The 21,702-nt window shown below is 36.5% G+C and overlaps 1 protein-coding gene across 4 annotated transcripts in view; it reads right to left on the reverse strand.

Annotated features, from left to right (window-relative positions):
- SREK1 (splicing regulatory glutamic acid and lysine rich protein 1) overlaps positions 1-20,855 on the reverse strand; it is a 38,418-nt gene extending 17,563 nt beyond the window's left edge. The window contains exons 1-5 of one of the 4 annotated variants that reach the window (XM_077773595.1): positions 11,101-11,189; positions 7,257-8,633; positions 5,761-5,884; positions 5,356-5,471; positions 125-289 (exon numbers count right to left, since the gene is read on the reverse strand). In XM_077773595.1, coding sequence (XP_077629721.1) covers positions 125-289; positions 5,356-5,418 — 228 coding nt within the window. In that variant the 5' untranslated portion in view covers positions 5,419-5,471; positions 5,761-5,884; positions 7,257-8,633; positions 11,101-11,189. Of the gene's footprint in view, positions 1-124; positions 290-5,355; positions 5,472-5,760; positions 8,634-11,100; positions 11,235-20,572 lie in introns of those variants that run through there. The other 3 variants (XM_077773593.1, XM_077773594.1, XM_077773596.1) reach the window with 3 other exon arrangements.
- Positions 20,856-21,702: the final 847 nt, after the last annotated feature.

The raw sequence follows: 21,702 nt of genomic DNA on the forward strand, positions 1-21,702 counted from the left end.
AAGAAACAAAGTCACACTTTAATAAAGTATATTTTTTTTTAAATATTAGGTAAATATTAATCAACAGGACTTTCAAGAATGGGAAGAGTAAGAGGTTCTACCAGTTTCTTCTTAAATGAGTTACCTGGGAATTCAAATTGCCAACGTAGACTGTTCTCCTAATTTCATCAATTTTGGAAGGATCCACATTTCCCATAAGTGGTGGTTGTGGGATCTCTCCAAGTGTTGCAATGTTGGGGTCTAGTGCAGCTGCTGGTATAGCTCCCAAACTGCTAAGGGAAACACCCAACTATAAAAAAAAAAACAACATAAAAAAACGTATTTTCTATTAGCATCAACTACTACCACTCTTTAATCTTAAAAAGAAACAATCAACTCAACAAGAATGGAAAGTGATTAGGGAGTCTTAGCTTTAAGCCAGGTGTGTGTCTGAATTATTGAGAGTGAGGTCACAGAAGTTCTACATGCAATTAGAAATACAACATAATTCTTTTAAAGAAAAAAATGTGTTTAATGTTTATTTATTTTTGAGAGAGAGACACAGAGTGCATGGGGGGAAGGGACAGAGAGAGAGGGAGACACAGACTCCAAAGCAGGCTCCAGGCTCTGAGCTGTCAGCACAGAGCCCAAAAGAGGGCTCACACTCAGGAACCACTAGACCATGATCTGGACCGAAGCTGAACACTTAACTGAATGAGCCATCCAAACACCCCAGAAATACAACATAATTCCTGTGTGGTATTTTTCAAACTTGAAACTAAAAATGAACAGTCAATTCTCATTTTCACAGTAGTTACGTACTATAAAGTTGCCGTGAAATGAATTACTGAACACTGCATCATCACTCCTACAGAAAATACAGAGCTAGGTTTCTTTCTGAAAGCTTCTGGTCACATTTTCTTCACCAATAACTGCATTATCTTGCTTTATGTGTTTCCATTTAAAGACACCTAATGTAATATATAAAGCTGATTCATTAACATTGAGCTCACAGTCAGCAGTGCTATCAACCAGTGCTTCAATGAACCTTATCTAAGGCATGGATTTTCTCTGTAAGGCCCATCACAGCCTTCTAGCCGTCAGGAACATTACAACAGCACTTCAACACTCGGGGAGGTTAGCTTAAAAAGTACCATCAACAAAAAAAAATACACAAAAAACATTAAAAAGCATGGCACCAGACTACAAAAAGGACCATTTTTACAGCATTAGAAGATAAGAAGACAGGGTACTGCTGGTTTAACTTATCTGAAAACGCACATATCAAGCAATTCAAATTTTTCAACATTCTGTGGGTCAAGAAATGACCACAAAAGTGCCACCATGTACAGATTTTGAGGTTTCAAATATATTTTAGCTAGTTGGTGAATTCACAAGTACAAAATTCACAAATAATGAGAATTAAGTGCACCCTGGGCATTCAGCAACAGTGACTGAGTTCCCAATAGTTAATAATCATGGGAATTTTTTTTTGCCGAGTTATTAATATAATCCTCATATCAACCTTAAAAGAGAAATACGAATATTATGACAATTTCACAAAGAAAAGGACTTACAGAAGTTAACGATTTTCCCAAAGCTATTCAGCTACCAAGTGGTAAAGGCAGGGCACCATATGTACAGACTAAAAATGAAACAGGGACAAAGTTTACCTAAGAAAAGAAACGTAGGGGCACCTGGCTGGCTCAGACAGGGTCCGACTTTGGCTCAGCTCATGATCTCACAGTTAATGGGTTCAAGCCCCACGTCGGGCTCTGTGCTATCAGCTCTGTGCTTCCGATTCAGGGTCCCATTCTCTCTCTGTCCCTCCCCTGCTCATGCGTTTTCCCTCTCTCTCTCTAAACATTAAAAAATAAATAAATAAAAAGAAAAAAAAGAAAAGAAACCTAAAATATTAAACTTACTTATACTCTGGTAGGAACAGAAAAAACCTTTGAAAGATCTGTCATAACATTATTAAATTCAGTTTTTAGTTCAAGCATTAAGGAACTTTTTTTTAAGTTTTTTTTTTTTGAGAGAGAGAGAGAGAGACAATGTGAGTGGGGGAGGGGCACAGAGAGAGGAAGAGAGAGATCCCAAGCAGGCTCCATGTTGACAGCAAAGAGCTCAATGTGGAGCCTGAACTCATGAAACTGCAAAATCATGACCTGAGCCGAAACCAAGCGTCCCAAGGAACGAGTTTTTAATGTGAACTTAAATTAGAAAAGATAAAAGATCTCAAAATTTGAATATGGAAAATTCTGCAGAAAAATGAGAAGACATTTCAAAGGGGAAAAAAACAGTGCAACTTTCCATTTATGCAATTTAAAAATTTTTGAGCACTGACTGTACACTGTTACAAACTATGATTAAGCAACTATCAAGGAACAAAACTTCCTAAAGGTGAAAATATAAGTTGATGAAACAAATATCGCTTACACTTCTCAAGTGGCCTGTGTATCATCTTTTTAAAACATGTCAAAATCATGTCTTACCCTGCTTAAAACTAATCAATGTCTTCTAATTACCTTTAGAATAAAATTCAAACTTCTTTCCATGGCCAAAAAGCCCTATAATCAGTACCCTATCTATCCCTCTAATATCTCATGACACATACTTCCACCACCCCGATTTACAAAGCTTCAGCTATACGGACTGCCACCCTATTCGCTGAAAACACAAGTTCTTCTCACCTAATGAAATTTCACTTGGTGTTCCTTCTGCCAAAAAATTCTTCTCCCAGCTTCTGACAACCAAATTCTTTAGGCATCAGGTCACCCATCCCCTCCAAGAAGCTTTCCCTGACTTTATATAAAGCTTCATGTACTCTCTACGACATCACTGTTTTGTTCTTCATAGCACATATTATAATCTGTGGTATCCTGCCACTAACAGATCTTAGATTTGTTGCTCGGCATTACCATTTCAAGTTATCATAAAGCTGTATAAAATATCTTAGTTCAGAGTGACCTCTATGAATCAAGACTACCACTCTCTGAGCCTAGTTTTTCTCCATGTTTTGTTTCTATAATGACACTCCTTTTCCCTGCTCACCCCTTGTCTTCTACTGTATAAGGTACACAGATGTTTGAGGGTCATTACATTAAATGTGTTTTACTGTACAAGAGAATTATTACATCCCATGAAGTTAAATAACAAATATGGGCTTTATTATTTACCAGTTTCGCACGGACTTAAGGCATTAAATAGGCCTTTCCAGGTTGTCAACCTCTTTGATCTGCAAATTTTCTCCACCAGGACATTATATATAAAATAGGCTTTTCCAAAGCATCTAATCTACCCCTTTGTTTCTCAAATTTAAAGATCATTCAGTTCTTTAGGAACTTTTTCCTGTCTCTTTTTACTATACCATTCGGCATATACCTATGCTATTTAATATGGCAGTATTTAGTTACCCTTTTGGTCTTTGATGTGTTAAAGATGATAGACTCCTGATGTAACACTTTGCTTTCTGACATAAAAACCATGGTCTCCCTGAAGATGAAATATTCTAGGCAGAGGATGAAGTACCACCAAAGTTCTAAGGCAAAAATATGCTTGTCATGTTCAAGAAACAAAACCAACATGGCCAATAGAGAGTAAGTCAGGAAAACAGGTAGAAAAAAAAGTCAGAGAGGTACGCAGCAGCCAAGTCAAAACAGGCCACTTCCCTTTTTTCTGACTCCAGATGTTCTTCATAAATTATACTTCAAAATAATAGATAATCTATAGCTGAAGTAAGAGAGAACCATTTCCTCTCAAGGCAACAAATTAAAATAAAAACTTGAGGCTATTGCTAAATAAACCCTAAGAATTTTCAAGACAGCAGGATAATATTGTCTGAAACAAAAGTAATGATCCAGGGATTGACATGTTAAAATATGCCAGAAAATAACCAAATTAAAATTTTCTAGAAAATTTCTAAGAAGGCCAACTCAAACCATCAGATGTTCAATTAAAAACCATTTTCCCACCACAGATCACAATGCAGGTCTCCAGCAGAACAATCTTATGTAGAAAAAGAACTAAAATTGTGCATTTCAAAGTTTCAGGGACCACTTTTATTACTTGGGTAAATAAATTACCATCACATGGGCACCTAGCTGGCACAGTCAGTAGAGCCTGCGACCCTTCATCTTCAAGTAACGAGGTTGAACCCCACAATGGAGGCACAGCTTACTTTAAAAAAGGGTGGGAGGGGGTCCTGGGTAGTTCAGTTGGTAGAGCATGCAACTCTTGATCTCTAGGTTGTGAGTTCAAGCCCCATGCTGGGTGAAGGGATTACTTAAAATTTTTAAAAATATGAAAGAAAATTCACCTTGTAGTTAAGGTGAATTTTATATTTTGTCTTACATTAACTTTTGAAGAAAAATGACCCTTCTTTAAAATAAGTATGACTAGGGGCGCCTGGGTGGCTTAGTCGGTTAAGCGTCCGACTTCGGCTCAGGCCATGATCTCACGGTTCGTGGGTTCAAGCCCCACGTTGGGCTCTATGCTGACAGCTAGCTCAGAGCCTGGAGCCTGTTTCAGATCTGTGTCTCCCTCTCTCTCAGAGCCTCCCTTGCTCACGCTCTCTCTCTCAGAAATAAAACAATAAAATCATTAAAAAAATTTTTTTAAATAAATATGACTAGAATCTTTTACATAAAAACCAGGGGCACCAGGGTGGTTCAGTTGGTTGAGGAACCAAACCTTGTTATGATCCCCTGGTAGGGGATCAAGCCACGTGTTAGGCTCCATGCTAGCGTGGAGCCTGCTTGAGATTCCCTCTCTCTCCCTCTGTACCCTCTTCTACCCTCATGCATACGCTCTCTTTCACTCTAAAAACAAAAAAAACCACAAGAGACAAGTAACAGCAAAATCTTTCTTAACCCCTCCTAGAAATTATAAAAACAGTAAAATTCCTATTTAACTGTATATAGTTAATGAAAAAAATATTTTTGCCATGTTTTCACCTTGTTACATTTTCTCAGTATCAGACAAATGTTTCCCAGAAATTCATTTCCCATTACAAAGCTATGGGTCATTTTATTTTACTTTAATAGATTTAGTCTTCATGAAATGGGAAATACAGTTACCTAGATTTTCCAATTCCTCATATGACCTAAAATGCGGAGTTTCAATAACTGATTTTCTACTGAATAATCTATTTTAGTTCTCAAATTCAAATGAATGCCAATTACTTCAGAAGTAATTCCAAAAGTCAGTTTAAGCCAGTGATAACGTGGGGGAAAAATTAAGTAGACATTCTGAATCTTTTTCATTAAAAAAAAAAAAAAAGATTTAAAATAGAAATAATTTTCTAAGTTCTTTATTCAACTGAACATTCAACAAGTGAACATAAATCCCTTTCAAAAAAGGGTGTGTAATACTTACTGTAGTCAAGGGATTTGGGGTTGGAATGGGAAGCAAGCCTGCACCAGGCATTAAACTTGTCATGGTTGGAGCAGGAGCCAATAAAGAGAGGGCTTTGGACTCCTCTGGAATTTTACCTGCAGAGGCAAGTTCCAAACATTACGGAAAGCAGAAACACCACACAAACTTTACACTATGATTTTACAATTACCCTTGCACTTAAAAAAAATAATAATAATAAATGAATCTATCTATCAGATCTGTATAAAGAAATAAATAAGAACTTAAGTCTTTCCTTTTATCCTGCTCTACTTAGGAAAAATAAAAGTGAGCAAAACTTCAAAGACTAACAATCTCATTAATGGAATATTATTTTAAAAATTGAATAATGTAGACAATTATTTAACACTTTGAGCTATGGGTCACCTGTACTGGAAACTTAATGTTCATGAACCAAACGATATCAAGCATGGACGCTTTCCCAGGACGGTGTTTTCGCGGTGATCGAAAGTTGTGTTACACATGACAACCGTTCGTGTTGGCTGCATCACTAATAGCACACAGAACATCAGATACAGAAAAGAAGAACATTTTTTAAAGTTTAATCCCCAGAAATGGCAAATAACCAAATTAGTCAAAAAAAAGAAAAAGAAAAAACAAATATGTGCGAATTGAAATTTGTTCCTTAATGGGTGCCCCTATCCTGGTTACTAAAACGACCTACTGGTGATGCAAACAATTTTGATAACCTTCCAATAAACTCCATTCACTTTCAAGTAGACAGAAAAAAACCAAAAGCCTACTGTATGTAATCAGCTTCAATTTAAAAAGAAGCCTACACCCATCCAGTTAATAAGACATCTCACCGACTAGGTCAGAGATGCTAAAAGAATCCAATTTTCAAAGAATACACCTTGGGAAACTACTAAAATTTTTGAGAATCCCTTAAAAAAAAAAAAAAAGGTCCCTAGTCTCACGAAATGTCTTAAATTCTTGACTTTTACAACCAATTTATGTATCCTTGTCTGAAGAGGGGTGGTTAATGCCTAAATGTTTTACTTATAAGCATCTTAACTGCCTAACAAAAATAACGACAAAAACATTAAAATATTCTTAGACACCAAAAAGAAAAAAATCCCTACAACTAATGAAAAATTTATTCTAAAATAAGTTCAATTTGCCATACTTAATTATTGAACTCTAATCAATCTTGATAAGAACTGCAACTTTCACACATTTTCCCATTATGTCCTCTCTCTTACTGCCCCCACTAAAATAGTTCTTAAAAATCTGACTACACATATTTTAGAAGAACTACTTATAATTATGTGGTAGCTGGCTACACACTTCCATTATGGAGTCTTCAAAAGTAATTTAAAACACAGTGTACAAAGTCACACTAAATTGGAAACAGCATATGGAGTACATTTCAAAAGCACCATGTTGGATTTTAGAGGTAAAAATTCTACTTAAAACAACCCAATGTGCAGGGATAAATCTCTAAACAATATTATCTGCATATACCTCTAAACATGGATGGAATTCAAGACAGCTTTTAAATTTTGCTTCAAATAATGGTTACACCTTATTTTTAGCAACAGAAAAATTACATTTGATTAGCTTTAACAAATGCCTTTTTCCTAAATTTTGCAACATCTAAGTCTCATTAATTTACTAATGTCAAAAACAATTTTTTTATTTCATGTAAATTCTGCATAAGCACAGATTTTTTTAAACATGCATAAATATAACTAAAATGTAAATAGGCCTTACTGAAGACATCAAATAACAATAATTTATTTTATATTAGTTACTGATATTAATACATGTATCTGTATACCCATATATATGCTAAGCTACTTATATAGCTACCAGACCTGTTTTATATATTATTTTCAAATGTTTATAAAACCTGAATGTACCTTGATAAATCAATTGAGGTTCCACAGTGTAAATCTTATGCTTCATTACCCTAACGTGTGCACCCAAAAAACAAATAAATAGTTCAATCTATTAATGTCCCCAATTTAGAATTAAGCGTCAATTAAATAAGCAAAAGTGTCTACAAAAGACAGTGTAGAAAAACTACACAAAGTATTCAACACAGGCTGAAAACTGAATGCTTTATATTATAAAGACTCACTTATCAACTGGTTGTCTGACTCTCATTGCCTATCACAGTAGAAACAGACTATTATAAATATTAAGTCTAACCATAGGTATGCACATGTTTTAATTCTAATTACCATTAAAGAGATCCTTTAAGAAAAAAGTCCCACTGCTTAACTTCCAAGATATAGTTCTATCAAATTTACCTTCCAAATACTGTCAGGGTATATAAAAGTATAAAGCAAACAAGCATTTAGCATTTTTCCCAAACTATACTCCTGAAAGACAACTGAGAGGAAAAACAGCTCTCACAGTATTAAAATTAAAGTACTAGTCCTAATCCTCAAAATCCATTTAGAAGCTGGTAACATCTGAAAATTTTTCAAAAACTTCAAGCAGAGAAACATATATGCAAGTAAGTTTTCAAGTTTCTCGAATATCCATTCCCCAAGTAGGCAAGTATAAGTCTTTATAAGTCAAGGAAATAAGTTATTTTCTATAATCAGTAATACAAGAAGGTGAGTGTTTCTGCTTGTCCTCTACCCCTAGAATGTCTTAAGAAATTTACTTATTTTCCTTGAGGATTTTGTATGCCTAAAATTCTAGGGGGAAGGATGAAAATTAGAAGCTATCAGTTGGCTTTTATGAAAGATGTAGATTTGGGAGAAAAACTGCAAAAATGTTGCAATGAGATCACAAAATGTTCCTAACAATTCTGTCAGTGTTTTAGTGTTTCAAGAACAAAATGTACCTGTACAGTCTGTAACGCCAGTTAAGACTCACTGAGCTTCACAACACTATATCCTAGTTTAGTTTACTATGAAAATTTCTTTTATCTTAAGTTTGAGCTCTGCTAATCATCTCCCAAATATAATCTGCAAAGCAATGTTATGAACCCTTAATGGAATACCATTTACAAAGAACTGGAAAACCAGCTCACAAGTTAAAGTGAAAGAGATTTAACAAAACAAAAACAAAAACAAAAACAAAAAAAAAGGGACAAAATAAAGAAAAAGAAATGAAATTAAAGTAAAACAATAAAAAACAGAGACAGGGCGTCCATCTTCTGCGGTTCAGACTCCGATCTCATTTCCCCAATGAAGGTTTCACTTGACGGCAGGTTTAGTGGCATGGCAAACAATGCCTAACTCAGGCAAGTGTAACAGGTCTGCCTTGGCCAGTCTAGTCATCTAATAATGCACAAATATCACATAGAGAAAACATACAAAACCAAATTAATAGTCAAAATCCATCTACCAGAAAATGTGGACATAAAGTTACGACTGATGATTAGGTTGACACCCTTGTTATGTTTGACCTTATCTTTTTCTACGTGTTAACATTTATAAAAAAGAAATCTGGGATGCACGCAACAACAAAAAGGTCATATCTGGACAAGTATAATGGAAGTATATTTTATTTTGAAATGGCATGTTTTATTAACAATAGTTAACGCTTACTCTCTATGAAACTTACACACCAAACATACTTAAGACAGTTTTAGGGGCTTGTTACAACACTGTCTGCATTACAAAAACAGCAAATTGAAAGAAACTGAAAAAAATTTTCTTAAAACTGTTTCTATGGTTTTCTCATTTCTTTCATAATGCTGTTTCTGTAACATCAAAAAAAGAATGCAGCCAGTAAGGTGAATACAAGAATGTTTACAGCACCATCTTCTCTAAGAGAACTTAATTCATGGGAACTCTTTCTTTGGGTTTACTTCAAACTCACTTTGCTATCTCTTTTAGTACAATACATTATAACTTTGTTTGCAGCACATAATCGGATCTTTAACAGCTTACTGTAACATTCTTCAGTTTCTATAAAGCGTTCTATGGTATTTAGTTCAAATAGTGAAAGATGTGTACCTGAATGTTTCTCTAATACCAATTATTTTATCAGTGTTCTAAAATACAACTAAACTTCCATGTTCAAAACCAGTGAAATGGTCTCAAAATGGCAACACTAACAATATTCAAGGGTTATTATAATAAATCTGTATTTATCAATCTTTATTAACTAAAACAAACAAAAAAGGGAACCTCTTACACACCCATAACCTTGGAAACTTAGGACAAATCACGGTCTGGGCTTCTCAAATATAGGAAAAATCCAATAGGATATAGCAAGGTTCCAACAAAGCAACATTGAAAAATACTCTTCCTTCCAATTCAGTAATGAGCTAATATAATACAAGATCCTGTGCTGGTGATGGCATAATTTTCAGATATAATTACTATTCCCATTTAACACCCTAAATTCTTTTTTTCCCATGTAGTTTACCTAGCACGAAACTGATATGAACTTGGTATGCAGAACTACACCATTACCAGTTCTTTTCTCATCTTGCTCTCTAATTCTGGGCTCACTGTCCACTTACAGATCAAGAGATAAGGATAGCTTCGGCAAATAATTAACTTTGACCCATTTTTATTCCCCCTACTCCATTCTAACCCCCAGGCATGGGAAAAGACTTCCAAATTTATCTGAAAAAAATACAGAATGTCCTATTCTGGGACTTCAAAACCAACAGAACGAAACTCACTGTAGTTAACTATAATACTTTTGACATCCCAGAATAGGCATTCCGAAATAAACATAAAACTTTGAAAGTGCACCAATGTTTACCATATATTATGTTATTTTAATATTAACTTGGTCTCTAAAAGAGGCTGTTTTTAAAACATTATAGATGAAAGCTCATTATATTGTTCTAGGTAAATTTTTTATGTTGTAAAACATTTACCATCCACTAGTGAAAACAAATTTTAAACACATTTAAATTATAATAACCTAAAACTCCATGTATACATGCCATAATCTGTACTCTGAATAAAAATTATACACTAGAACTGTCAAATTCACCACAGCCTCTTATATGTGAATGACTCTGTAAACAGAAGTTATTAAAAAATAAGTATTAGTAATAATTAGCTCTTAAAGCAGGTTAAGTCTTAAATTTATGTAATAACTGTAAGACTTTTGGCCTTGTTCCCATCTTCAACACCTATTTCCTTGATGGAGGCCTTGGAAAATTACTTTCCATGATTTTTTTCTTCAATTACCCAACCGGCCCTCCATGAAAAACCATTAAAATAAAAAAGTAAATTTCAGTTGCACAGCAGTCACACTGAATATAAAATAATGGTCCCAGTAACAAAGTGAATTACCTTAAGAGGAACTTTAGAGATTAAATTATGAATATTTTTCTTACAAATACCATTTATCCTCAATTTGGTAAAATGCATAGCTTTTATTTATGTAATACCATTAATACTGTATACATTGGGGCAAATGCTCACTTATTCACAGATTACAAATAATTTCCCCTACCAACTTAATATTTTAATTTCATAAAGCTTCATTTACAACTTGCAAATTAACTAGAGAAAACAAAAGCAAACCAGAGAAGCCACGTAATTCATGAAATTTTTAAATGTTTGGCTATTAAATCTCAAGCATACAGAATAAGTCAACCATTTTAATATATTTTCTTAGGTAAAAATTATTTCCTTCAAATTTAATTCTCACACACACACACACAGACACACACACAGCAGAGTACTGTCAACCTACCAATTTCTAGGAAAGCCAAAGGTAGTAACACACAGGACAGAGATTACAATAATAGAAAAAAACACGTAAGATACCAACCTTCTGCACAAGGTACAACTATCAGAGCTCTGTCAATAAAAACCGTGTTAGTTAGATGCTGGGCCACGCCAACACTTGATGGGTCACGAAACTTAACATAACATACTTTGGAAGAAAAAGCAAGAGGTGTGTTGCTGCAAAAGAAAAAGAAAAACAATTGGACTAGTAAACATATGGTTGGTTTCATCGTTTTCATTTGAAATTTCTTAGATCTTTTTACAGTCTTACATAATCAAGACAAGAATTCTGACTGCTAAGGATCATTAAGACATGAAAATGCAAAACTTAGCCTTTTTAAAATTTTTGTCAAATTCCAATAGTTAACATACATTGTAGTTATACATCACCTGGTGCTCATCACACAAGTGCCCTCCTTAATCCCCATCACCTATTTCACCCATCCCCTCACCCCACAGCCCCTCTGGTAACCATTAGTTTTTTCTATAGTTAAGAGTCTGTTTTGTGGTTTGTCTTTCTCTTTTTCCCTTTGCTCATTTGTTCTGTTTCTTAAATTCCACATATGAGTGAAATCACACAGTATCTGTCTTTCTCTGACTTACTTCGTTTAGCATAATACTGTTTACCTCCATTCATGTCACTGCAAATAGCAAGATTTCATTCTTTTTTAGGCTGAGTAATATTCCACTGTGTGTGGGTGTGTGTATCTTCTTTATCCATTCACCAGTCGATGGGACAGTTGTGCTATTTCCATAATTTGACTATAAACATCAAGGTACATGTAACCCTTTGAATCAGTATTTTTGTATTCTTTGGGTAAATACCTAGTACTGCAATTGCTGAATGGTAGGGTAGTTTTAACTTCTTGAGGAACCTCCATACTGTCGTCCAGAGTAGCTACACCTGGCAAAACTTAGTCTTTTAATGGAAATTTGTCTCAGAAGGCTGACAGCAATTTAGGAAGGCCTAGCATTTCATCGGTAAAAATTGAAATGTAAATTAATGAGTACTTAATCACAGTGAAATGTGGAAACAGCTGATTTAACCCAAAAATGTTCAACCAGTACACCATCAATAGGCAAAATCACTTTATAAGAAGCCCCAATCCTCAAGACTTCAAATTCTGTAACCACTTCCAACCCTTCCAACTAAAAACTTCACCAGAATCTCAGAGACAGACATCATGGTATGAAAATTAAGGTGTTTTGCATATACTAAACTGCTTTATCCTAGGCAGCATTGTGATTTTCCTGACAAAAGATTCTGCAAACAAAATTTTACATATTTTATATGAAAAAAAACATAGACCCTTCTAAATCCTATCAGATTCACTTTAACCTAGGCAGCCTATAGTACAAAGGAACCAGACACAGCTCAGATGAAAGCAGTTGTCCATAATATGAATCCATCTCCTTAGATTCCAAAATATACTATTCTCAGTGATGATCATTTTGTCAATCTGTCCACGATTATTTTCAATTAAAGTCTAAAGATGTCTTTAGCAAGGAAAAAAACCACTGGGGCTAAATACATACCTAATATATAACATATACAGTCCTTTAAAGCATTAAGATATTTCACACTAAAATAGGAAAAACCATGAGCACCTGGGTAGCTCCGACTACCCGGTTAAGCATTCGACTTCAGCTCAGGTCATGATCTAATGGTTCATGGGTTCAAGCCCTGCATTGGGCTCTGTGTTGGCAGTTAGCTCAAAGCCTGGAGCCTGTTTCAGATTCTGTCTGTGTCTGTCTTTCTCTCTCTCTCTCTCTCTCTCTGAACCTCCCCTGCTCACGGTGTCTCTCTCCCTCTCTTAGAAGTAAATAAAACACTAAAAAAAAAAAAACAAAAAACAGATCAAGGAATCAGACCATAATCCTAACCCTACTAAATGGCAAACTGGGACTTAAATCTAAGTGTAATCATCTAAATCCAAATCTCATGCAACCTTAATCATTCAACTAATCTAGAATTTTAAAAGCATTTTAATGTACTATTTAATTAGCAATTCCACAAAGAGAAGCCGTTTTTAAAATTAAACAATCTTTCACATAAAGCAACAAATCCATCTTGATAATGGCTAAACATACATATTAATGCTATTAATAAAATACTGTGATAACAAAACATATTTGCATTTAGAACTTGGAACTATTTATACTATTATTAACATATATAGAATAATAAGAGTTGACAAAACCAAACTACCTCTTTCTCACCCAACCCAACTCAACTCACTCCTGCCTAAGGCTTCAACAGGCACACGCCAACAATGCCTACCCTACCAGCAACCCAAACAACTAAGACCAGCACTTTATGTATTGGACCCTGAGGTAAAAACATTCACCTCTAGATGTTAACTCATCTTTACATTACCAAATCTCCAATTTAGGCCTTTCTTGAGCTTTAGACCACAGATCTAAGTGCTTGCTGGAATATTACACTGTGATGGTCACAGAGCCCATCCCCCAAAACTTACTGAGTCTAAAATAAATTCATCATCCCTCTTCCTCACCAATCCTGGTCCCCATTCTATACTTCATCTCTCAGTTAAAAATATCACTGTATTACCCAAGTTATAAACCTGGGAGTCATTAAATGTAACTGTCATTAGTACAGTTCCCTAAACATTTCCAAATCTCTTCTGGCTACATGGTAAAATTCCATTTCTTTGTTCCCTGAAGTTAAATGTGGATATGCAACTTGTTTCAGCCAATTAAATATGTGCATGATATTCAGGCGCTTTAAGGGCCATTGTTTGGATCTTTTCGTCTGCCACAGTGACTAGCCACATTCGAGAAATGGGTGGCTGCTTATATCAGCTTCATCCTAGAGTGACTGACCACAATGAGCAGAGACCCTACTCTGCAAGCTTAGCATAAAAAATAATCTGTTTTTACAAAACTACTGAGATCTGGAGGTTGTTTCCATCCTTAACCCTCACTCCTTATATTCTTCATTAAGTTCTGTGAAGACTGCATCTCAAATATTTGTACACATTAATTCTTTTACCATTGTCATTATCGAGGCCTTAATTCAGGCCCTCATCATTTCTCATTCGTATAACAATGGCTCCTAAAAAAAAAAAAAATCACAATGACTCCAATCTGAATTTCTTAATAATGGTCTTTCACAAAGGCTGCCAGAGTGATCTTTCCAAACCCTAAATTTTGTCCCACTGCTTAAATTTCCTCAAAGACACACTTCTGTTACTGCTTTATCATATAAATTCACTCCAAAATCCAGGCATTAGAAATACTTGTGGTTTCCAGAACACATTCTTAATATCTCGGCCATCTTTGCACATGCTATTCCATTTTGCCTATGATATCCTACCTCCCTTTGTGAATGGTAATTCCACTTTTCTTCAAGACTTTAAGTTTCCAAATCTTTTGGAAAGCCATTTTAAGATATCAAAGTGATTAGGTACCCCTCCTATATGTGCTACCAAGACATTCTACCCACTTTCAGCACAAGCCTTATTAGTTTCCTCGGGTGAAACCCTCAACAGATTTTGGAAGCCTCTAGTCACAGCTGATTAGTCACATGACATAAGGGCCCATTTCACTGACTAACCAACAGCCTATCATTTTGATCAAATGAACTTGGAACAATCAGATTCTCTCTCTTGGGATGAAAAGTCACTTAGAGTCAGGAATTGGGCCAGATGCCAGATGACCGAGTACAAAATAAGTCTGCAAAGAAAATAGAGCAGATACACAGAAACAAACTGAGTGGACAATAAAGCCTCTGAGAAGAGGCAGATAATCACCTTGGATGCTGTTATCTTTCTGGTTCGCAGTCCCAGTTCTCATGAGGCCCATCTATACTATAATCTTTATTCTATTAGGGAAATATCCATCTTTTCAATAATTTTACCTCTTCGTGAGCTAAACTGGGTAGCAGTGTTTCTGTCTGTTGAAACCCTCCCCCAGAAAACACAGAATTATAATGCCCTAGCAATTACAAGTATACTCTCTTTTAGCACTGAAATTTTCAAAAGCCTAGCAAACTGCCAGGAGACAATATTCCTAAACCGACAGATCCTTTTGTGAAAGAATGGAAACCTAAATCATCACTGTTGAAAAATAAAAATGCATTTTCTAATACCCCTACTTAAAACCCACATCACTGCAAATTTAAAACATCCAGAGGACCAAGAAATGGGACACTGATTACTAAAGCAACTCCACGTTAAGACAGGCTACTAATACCAAGATTTGACAAGCCCAGGAACTGGTTTAAAAAGGTTGATCTGTTCTAACCCAACATTATCATTAAGAGTGTGGATACTAGGCATGACTACACCAGTGCTCTAAGAAATTCTCTTTATCTCCAATGATCTTTCTAAAACTACAAGATAAAGTTCAACTTATACTTAACACTTTTAAACATTATAATCGAAAATAAAATATCGTGGCAAGCCTAAATACAGATGATGAATTCCTCAACAACTGTGTATTTATTTATTTATAAGTCATTGTTTCCAACTTTTATACTTATATCTTTCATTCTAACAAATCTAAACTTTTAAATAGATTTACTTTTTTAATTAAATAGAATTGTTACTTGTAAATGTAATTTTGGGGGCTCCAGGGTGACTCAGTCAGTTAAGCATCCAACTCTTGATTTTGGCTCAGATCATACCTCACAGTTCACGAGTTCAGAGCCCTGCAAAGGACTGTGCTGACAACATGGAGCCTGTTTGGGATACTCTGTCCCCTTGTCTCCCTCTCTCTCTGCCTCTACCCCCTTGCTTGCACGTGCTCTCTCTCTCTCTCAAAAATAAACTTACAAAAATAAATAGATAAAAGTAATTTTGACCTAGAATTTTAACTTTAATTTTTTTAATTAAAAACAACTTTTTTTATTTTAGAGAGAGAGAGATCCGGGGAAGGTTGCAAAGAGAGAATGAATCATAAGCAGGGTCTACACTCAGCACGGAGCCCAACACGGGGCTCGATCCCAAACTTTAGGATCATGACCTGAGCAGAAATCAAGAGTCTGATGCCCAAACAAGTCACCCAGGCCCCCCCTAGGGTTTTAATTTTTTTAAAAGATATTACATATTCCATTTGTTCTAAGTGCAAGCTTCTGAACAAAGAGTATCTAAATATGGAAGATTTTACTTTAACCTCATATGCTAAATCCAACATCTTTTTCGTTCTTTTTTCCATTTTCTTTTAATGTTTATTCATTTTTAAAGGGGGCGGGGGGAAGACACAGAATCTGAAGCAGGATCCAGGCTCCACCTATCAGTACAGAGCCAGAGCTGTCATCACAGAGCCTGAAGCAGGGCTCAAACTCACCAACTGCGAGATCATGACGTGAGCTCAAGTCAGACACTTAACCAACTGAGCCACTCGGGTGCTCCTTTGTTTCTTTTCTCAACTGCAAAACTTTCTACAATCGTTTTTGCAAAAAAAAAATTAGAAGTTTCTATCTAGGACTTTAATACAGAAATTACAGAACCAACTTTTTGAGCATCAGTTAAATTTTGTGGGCCCTAAATGGTTATTTTGTTTTTCATTAAACAGGTAATGGCACTGCACTGTACAATCTTTTTTAAAGCCTATATATAGTAGTAATATACCCAGGACTCTCATATCTATCAAAAAGGACATAATCCAAAGCATGGACAAAGTACAGAGACTTATGTATAAAAATATTAACTGACACATAATTTATAACCGCATTTCTCTGCAGGACTCCAGTGGTACTTTGGATGGCACAGTTTTTCCCTACGTTAAGATCTTTTTATGAATTACACTTGCCCACCAAACGCCAGAAGGCACTCCTATCATTGCTGACAATCAAAAATACACATTTCTAGCTAAAACCCACAGACTTAAAACACCAAAAAAGGAACCAATAGTATCCAGTGATAGAATTTCAAAAACACACTTAAGACATAATTACAGCCTTTAAAATGTTATCGCTATAAACCACAGCAATATGAAAAAAATGCTTATTACACACTGAATGAAAAAAGTTTACCACTAGTGTATAAATCCTTCGATTACACTGTATTAAAATAAGCACACATAAAAAGGATTGCAGGCAAATACATGGAAATGAAGAGAGGTTTTGATAGGATGTAGGGTGTTTCTTTTTCGCTATTTCTCATAAAATGACTATCCTGATTCTATTAATTTTTTAACTAAATAAATAAGTAGTTGACACATTTTCCCCTTGCTTGTTAATACTTTTGAAGACCACAGAAGTGAAGAAAATCAGCAAGCAAAAAAATCAACATAGGTGTTGATGTTAGAAATGGTGTTGGAAATCAGAATAGGATTACTCTTTGGGGATCAGTCATTTGAAGGGGACACTGGGAAACTTCTAGAGTGCAGGTTAAGCCTGATGTGGATGCTGATTACCCAGGTATGTTCACTTTGTGAAAATTCCATCAAGCTGTAAGTTTAGCCATTCACTTTTATGTATATACATTATACCTAAGAAAATAAGGTTACTGAAAAAACTACAAAAAAATTTCTTACTGACATGAAAAGGTTTCCATGACATGATATTCATTTGTTGTGCAACAAGTTAAAATTTTAAAAATGGCAGAAAAAAAACCCCAAACCACTTTCTGGATATTTATCAACGTGGCAGCACAAAAAAAGATCACAATGGGGAATTTTTAACATATACAATGAATGTTCACACTAATTCTCAACGTTTAAAAATTAAAAAATGGAATCACTGCCACATTCCAAAAGAATTAAATTTAAAATGTGAATTGTCATATTAGCAACTGAATTCTTAAAATGTTAATGAGAAATGATTTTTCCCTTTCTATTAAAGAAATGTATTTCCAAATTTAAAACAAATGAAACCGTAATCAGCTTCCAAACATTAATAATAAAATATGGTTTCCGAGACACTGCAAAACAATCATCTATCTTCAATACTACTACTACTATTGCAATGTTATCCATTTCAGCTCAAAACTGCAAATATATCTTTAATACAAAGACCAGGTAATGACAACTTCATTACAGAGCAGAAAGCACCCTCTTAAAGCATGTAACTATTTTGGAAAAACAGGTATAAGGGCACAAGGAAAAATTGATTTAAGAATTTTTCCTGGCCCATACGTGTTATATTTAGGTTACAATTTTGCAAAATATATTACAGTTTATGACACACTAACTCCACTATGTTTAAAAGCTTTTTATTCTTTTTGACTTTTAAATGCCAAGTAATGAACATCTAATTTCAAAAAACAGCCCATTACTAAGTGTCAGATTATAACTGGCAGCATATTGGCACCCTAATCCTGGTTTTAACTATGAAAGTGATATTATGTTGCCACTGAATAGTATTCTGTGATATATTTCTTCTACCTATGACACACCGTATTACCACAACCTTGAAAGCAAGGTTAGTTTACAAGGATTCATGTACAAAATTTTACTGCTCGGGGGCACCTGGGTGGCTTAGTCGGTTAAGCGTCCGACTTTCGCTTAGGTCATGATCTTGCGGTTCGTGGGTTCGAGCCCCGCGTCGGGCTCTGTGCTGACTGCCAGCTCAGAGCCTGGAGCCTGTTTCAGAGTCTGTCACTCCCTCTCTCTCTGACCCTCCCCTGCTCAACGCTGTCTCTCTCTCTCTCTCTCTCTCCTAGAAATAAATAAAACATTAAAAAAGAAAAAAAAAATTACTGCTCGATTCCAACTCCTAAGGGTACAGCACTCCTCCAAATACTTCTCAGTTATTAAGAAACGTTCTGAATGATTAAGAGATCATAAAAAGCATTTTCACAAGTTAAATAAGATATTCAAGCTATGTATGCCACGGCTAATCAATAAATATGTATGTGCATGCACTTAAGAAGAAGTATTCTTGAACAAAAAAATTTATTATCTGAATCTAATCAAGATAAACACTCTAATATGAAATAATCTAAACCCAGATAGATTATTCACCGTTCTACAAAACAAACTACAAAACAGAGTTATCAATGTCATGAAATATTTTTTAACAAGGTGAAAGACTGTTCTCTATTAAAAGAGGTAGCAACTAAATGCAATATGTCGTTTCTGATTACATTCTAGACCCAAAAAAAGAAAAAGAAAAAGATTATAATTGGTTAAACTAAAAATATGCACTACTTGTTATATATACCAATGTTAAATTTCTTACACATGTTAATAGTATTGTGGTAATGTAGGAGAATGTACCTGTTCTAAAGACAGAGACTTAAGTGTTGAGAAAAAAATAATCATGCGGTCTGCAACTACTTTGAAAAAGATGGAAAGAAAGAGGAAGTGTAGACGATGTAGATAGCTAGAGAGGGAGACAGAGAAAGAAATCAACTGGTAAAGAAAGAATACAGGTAAAGGAAACGTGGGTGTTACGTTCTCAACTTTTCCGAATATATTAAATATTTCAGAAGACAAAGTAGAGAAAAACTTTAAAAAGTAAAATTTAAATCCAAATACCAACTTTTACTAATACCGTATTCCGTGGCAATGCGATATACTCATACATAAGAAACCGAAAGAAAAATAGATCTACATACATCATTATTAAATAAACCAAAAAGTCAGAAACATTCGTCTTTTGAAAGAAATCCTGGGCAACTACTAGCCCCTCCTTCAAAGGATTTTGATACAATGAACAAAATACTATTTTAAGATTCTAAGCTCTATATTTAAAAAAAAAAGTTTATGCGTGTAAGGATGTGAACAACCCGTAAGCCCTTACAAATTCTGTGAGTACATAGTACTACACAAGGGAAATCTTACTTCAGAATACATACTTGGGAAGTGACCGCAAGCTGTGAATGCCAATAAAGATCTAGACTTTTAGAGCATACAGCAGAGATAATCCTGAACCGACTAATACTTTTTCTGAAAGGCTTAGGACAGTGTGACCTTCAAAGCGGAAATTTTAATCCGCTGCCAAAAGAGCGAATAGACATGATCTTTAACAACATGGATGGGCTCGGTCAGATTAGCCAAGAAGATGCTAAATTTGTGACCACCACCCTAGAAACAAATGGTAGCCCTAATTCCAATTTGTCATCAGCCGCTAGCTTTCTAATCGGCAACAACGGCTTGACACTAAGGCCCTAGCAAGTGGACAGTTTCTCCCGCGCGGTCTCCGAGATTTTCACATTGCAAAAACGCTAACAGGCGTTTGCCATGAGGACTATTCCGGGCCCACCTGCGGCCATCTTAAGTTCGGGAAGAAAAAGGAAAAAGGGGAGACACTGAATACGAGGACCCAGCGGAGACCACAAATCGGAAAGGCACCCCAAAAAAACAACTTCTCTACTTTCTCTGTAAGGACTCGGTGCAAAGGTTAACCCCCAAAGGCCATCTAACAAGGAGAGCAGAACCGCAGGGGCCCCGCGCCGCGGTGCCCTAATCAAACATGGGCACCAAGGTAAGCCCGGGAGATCACGTGACGGGCACCGCGCGCCCCCGTCCGCGCTCTCCCCCACGCCTCGGTGCCCGAGGTCTCTATGGCGCCCGCGCCCCTCCCCCAGCCAAGCTCGAGCACTTACTCCGGGGGGTAGAGCCGCAGCTCCTCTATTTCTCCTACGAAGGAAAAAAGCGTACGCATCTGCTCACTGGTCACCGCCGACGACAGATTGGTCACCTGAATCACCGCCGTAGGGGTGAGGCCGAAGCCTAAAGCCAAACCGAAGCCGCCGCCGGGATTCATCCCGACCCGCTGCTGCTGTCTCCCGCTCCCCAACGTCTACGACGCGTCAGCGACGGAGCCGGGAAAGCGAAGTACGCGCGGCCGCGAGCGCGCTCCCGCTGGCGAATTCACGGAGGCGGGCAGCTCTAGCCGCCCATTCCGCAACTCCCCTGCTCCCAGGGCTGCGCGCGCCTGCCGGAAGCGTCGCCCCAGCAACCCGCCGGGTCGGTGGAGGCCGTAGCCCGGGGCTCCTGGGTGCCCGAGGCCTTAGCTCCTGTTAGTCTTGTACTCGTCAGAATTTTTATCGGTTCCCCATCGCCCCCGCTTCCTCTGAATCTAATTTCTGTGCTCCCATAAACGAGGAGACCCAGGTCTTTCCGGTCTTTACCCTAGGTAGGAATGGGGAACCAAGTGGCCTGGCATGCGGGTCCCGGGCTGTGAAAGAGGAATGACAGTCTAATACTTGACCAAACTGTCGCAGGTCTCGATCACATACCGGAGGCTTCCGCACCCCAACTATTGAAAACATTGGTCGGCGTCTTGATTAAAAAACACATTGGAAAAATTTACACAACGTTTAAATTCCGATTGAATTAAGAAGGAAGGCAGTAAGATGAAGGCTCTGCAGTGGTTGTTTATTCGTCATTTATTCGCTCATTTCGCAGATATGAATATTGAGCGTTACATATCAGACACTGTTAGGCAAGGGCACATAAAAGACAGTTACAGACGGTCTACATAGAACTTGCAACCTAATGAGGGACAACCCAGTATGAGAAACTAGGGCAGCTGCTCCCAAAATGCCATCCTCAGAACCCCGAGGGTCCTCAAGGCCTTTTCAGTCCTTCGGCAAGGTCAAAGCAATTTTCAATATAATGCTAAGACTTTGTTGACCTTTTTCACTCTGTTGGCATTTGCTCTAACGTTGTAAAAGTAATACGAGGTTAAACTGCTGGCACCTTAGTAGGAATCAAGGCAGGCACCAAAACC

This window comes from Crocuta crocuta, unplaced genomic scaffold, assembly GCF_008692635.1.
Source record: "Crocuta crocuta isolate KB4526 unplaced genomic scaffold, BGI_CrCroc_1.0 scaffold383, whole genome shotgun sequence".
Lineage (NCBI taxonomy): Eukaryota > Metazoa > Chordata > Mammalia > Carnivora > Hyaenidae > Crocuta > Crocuta crocuta.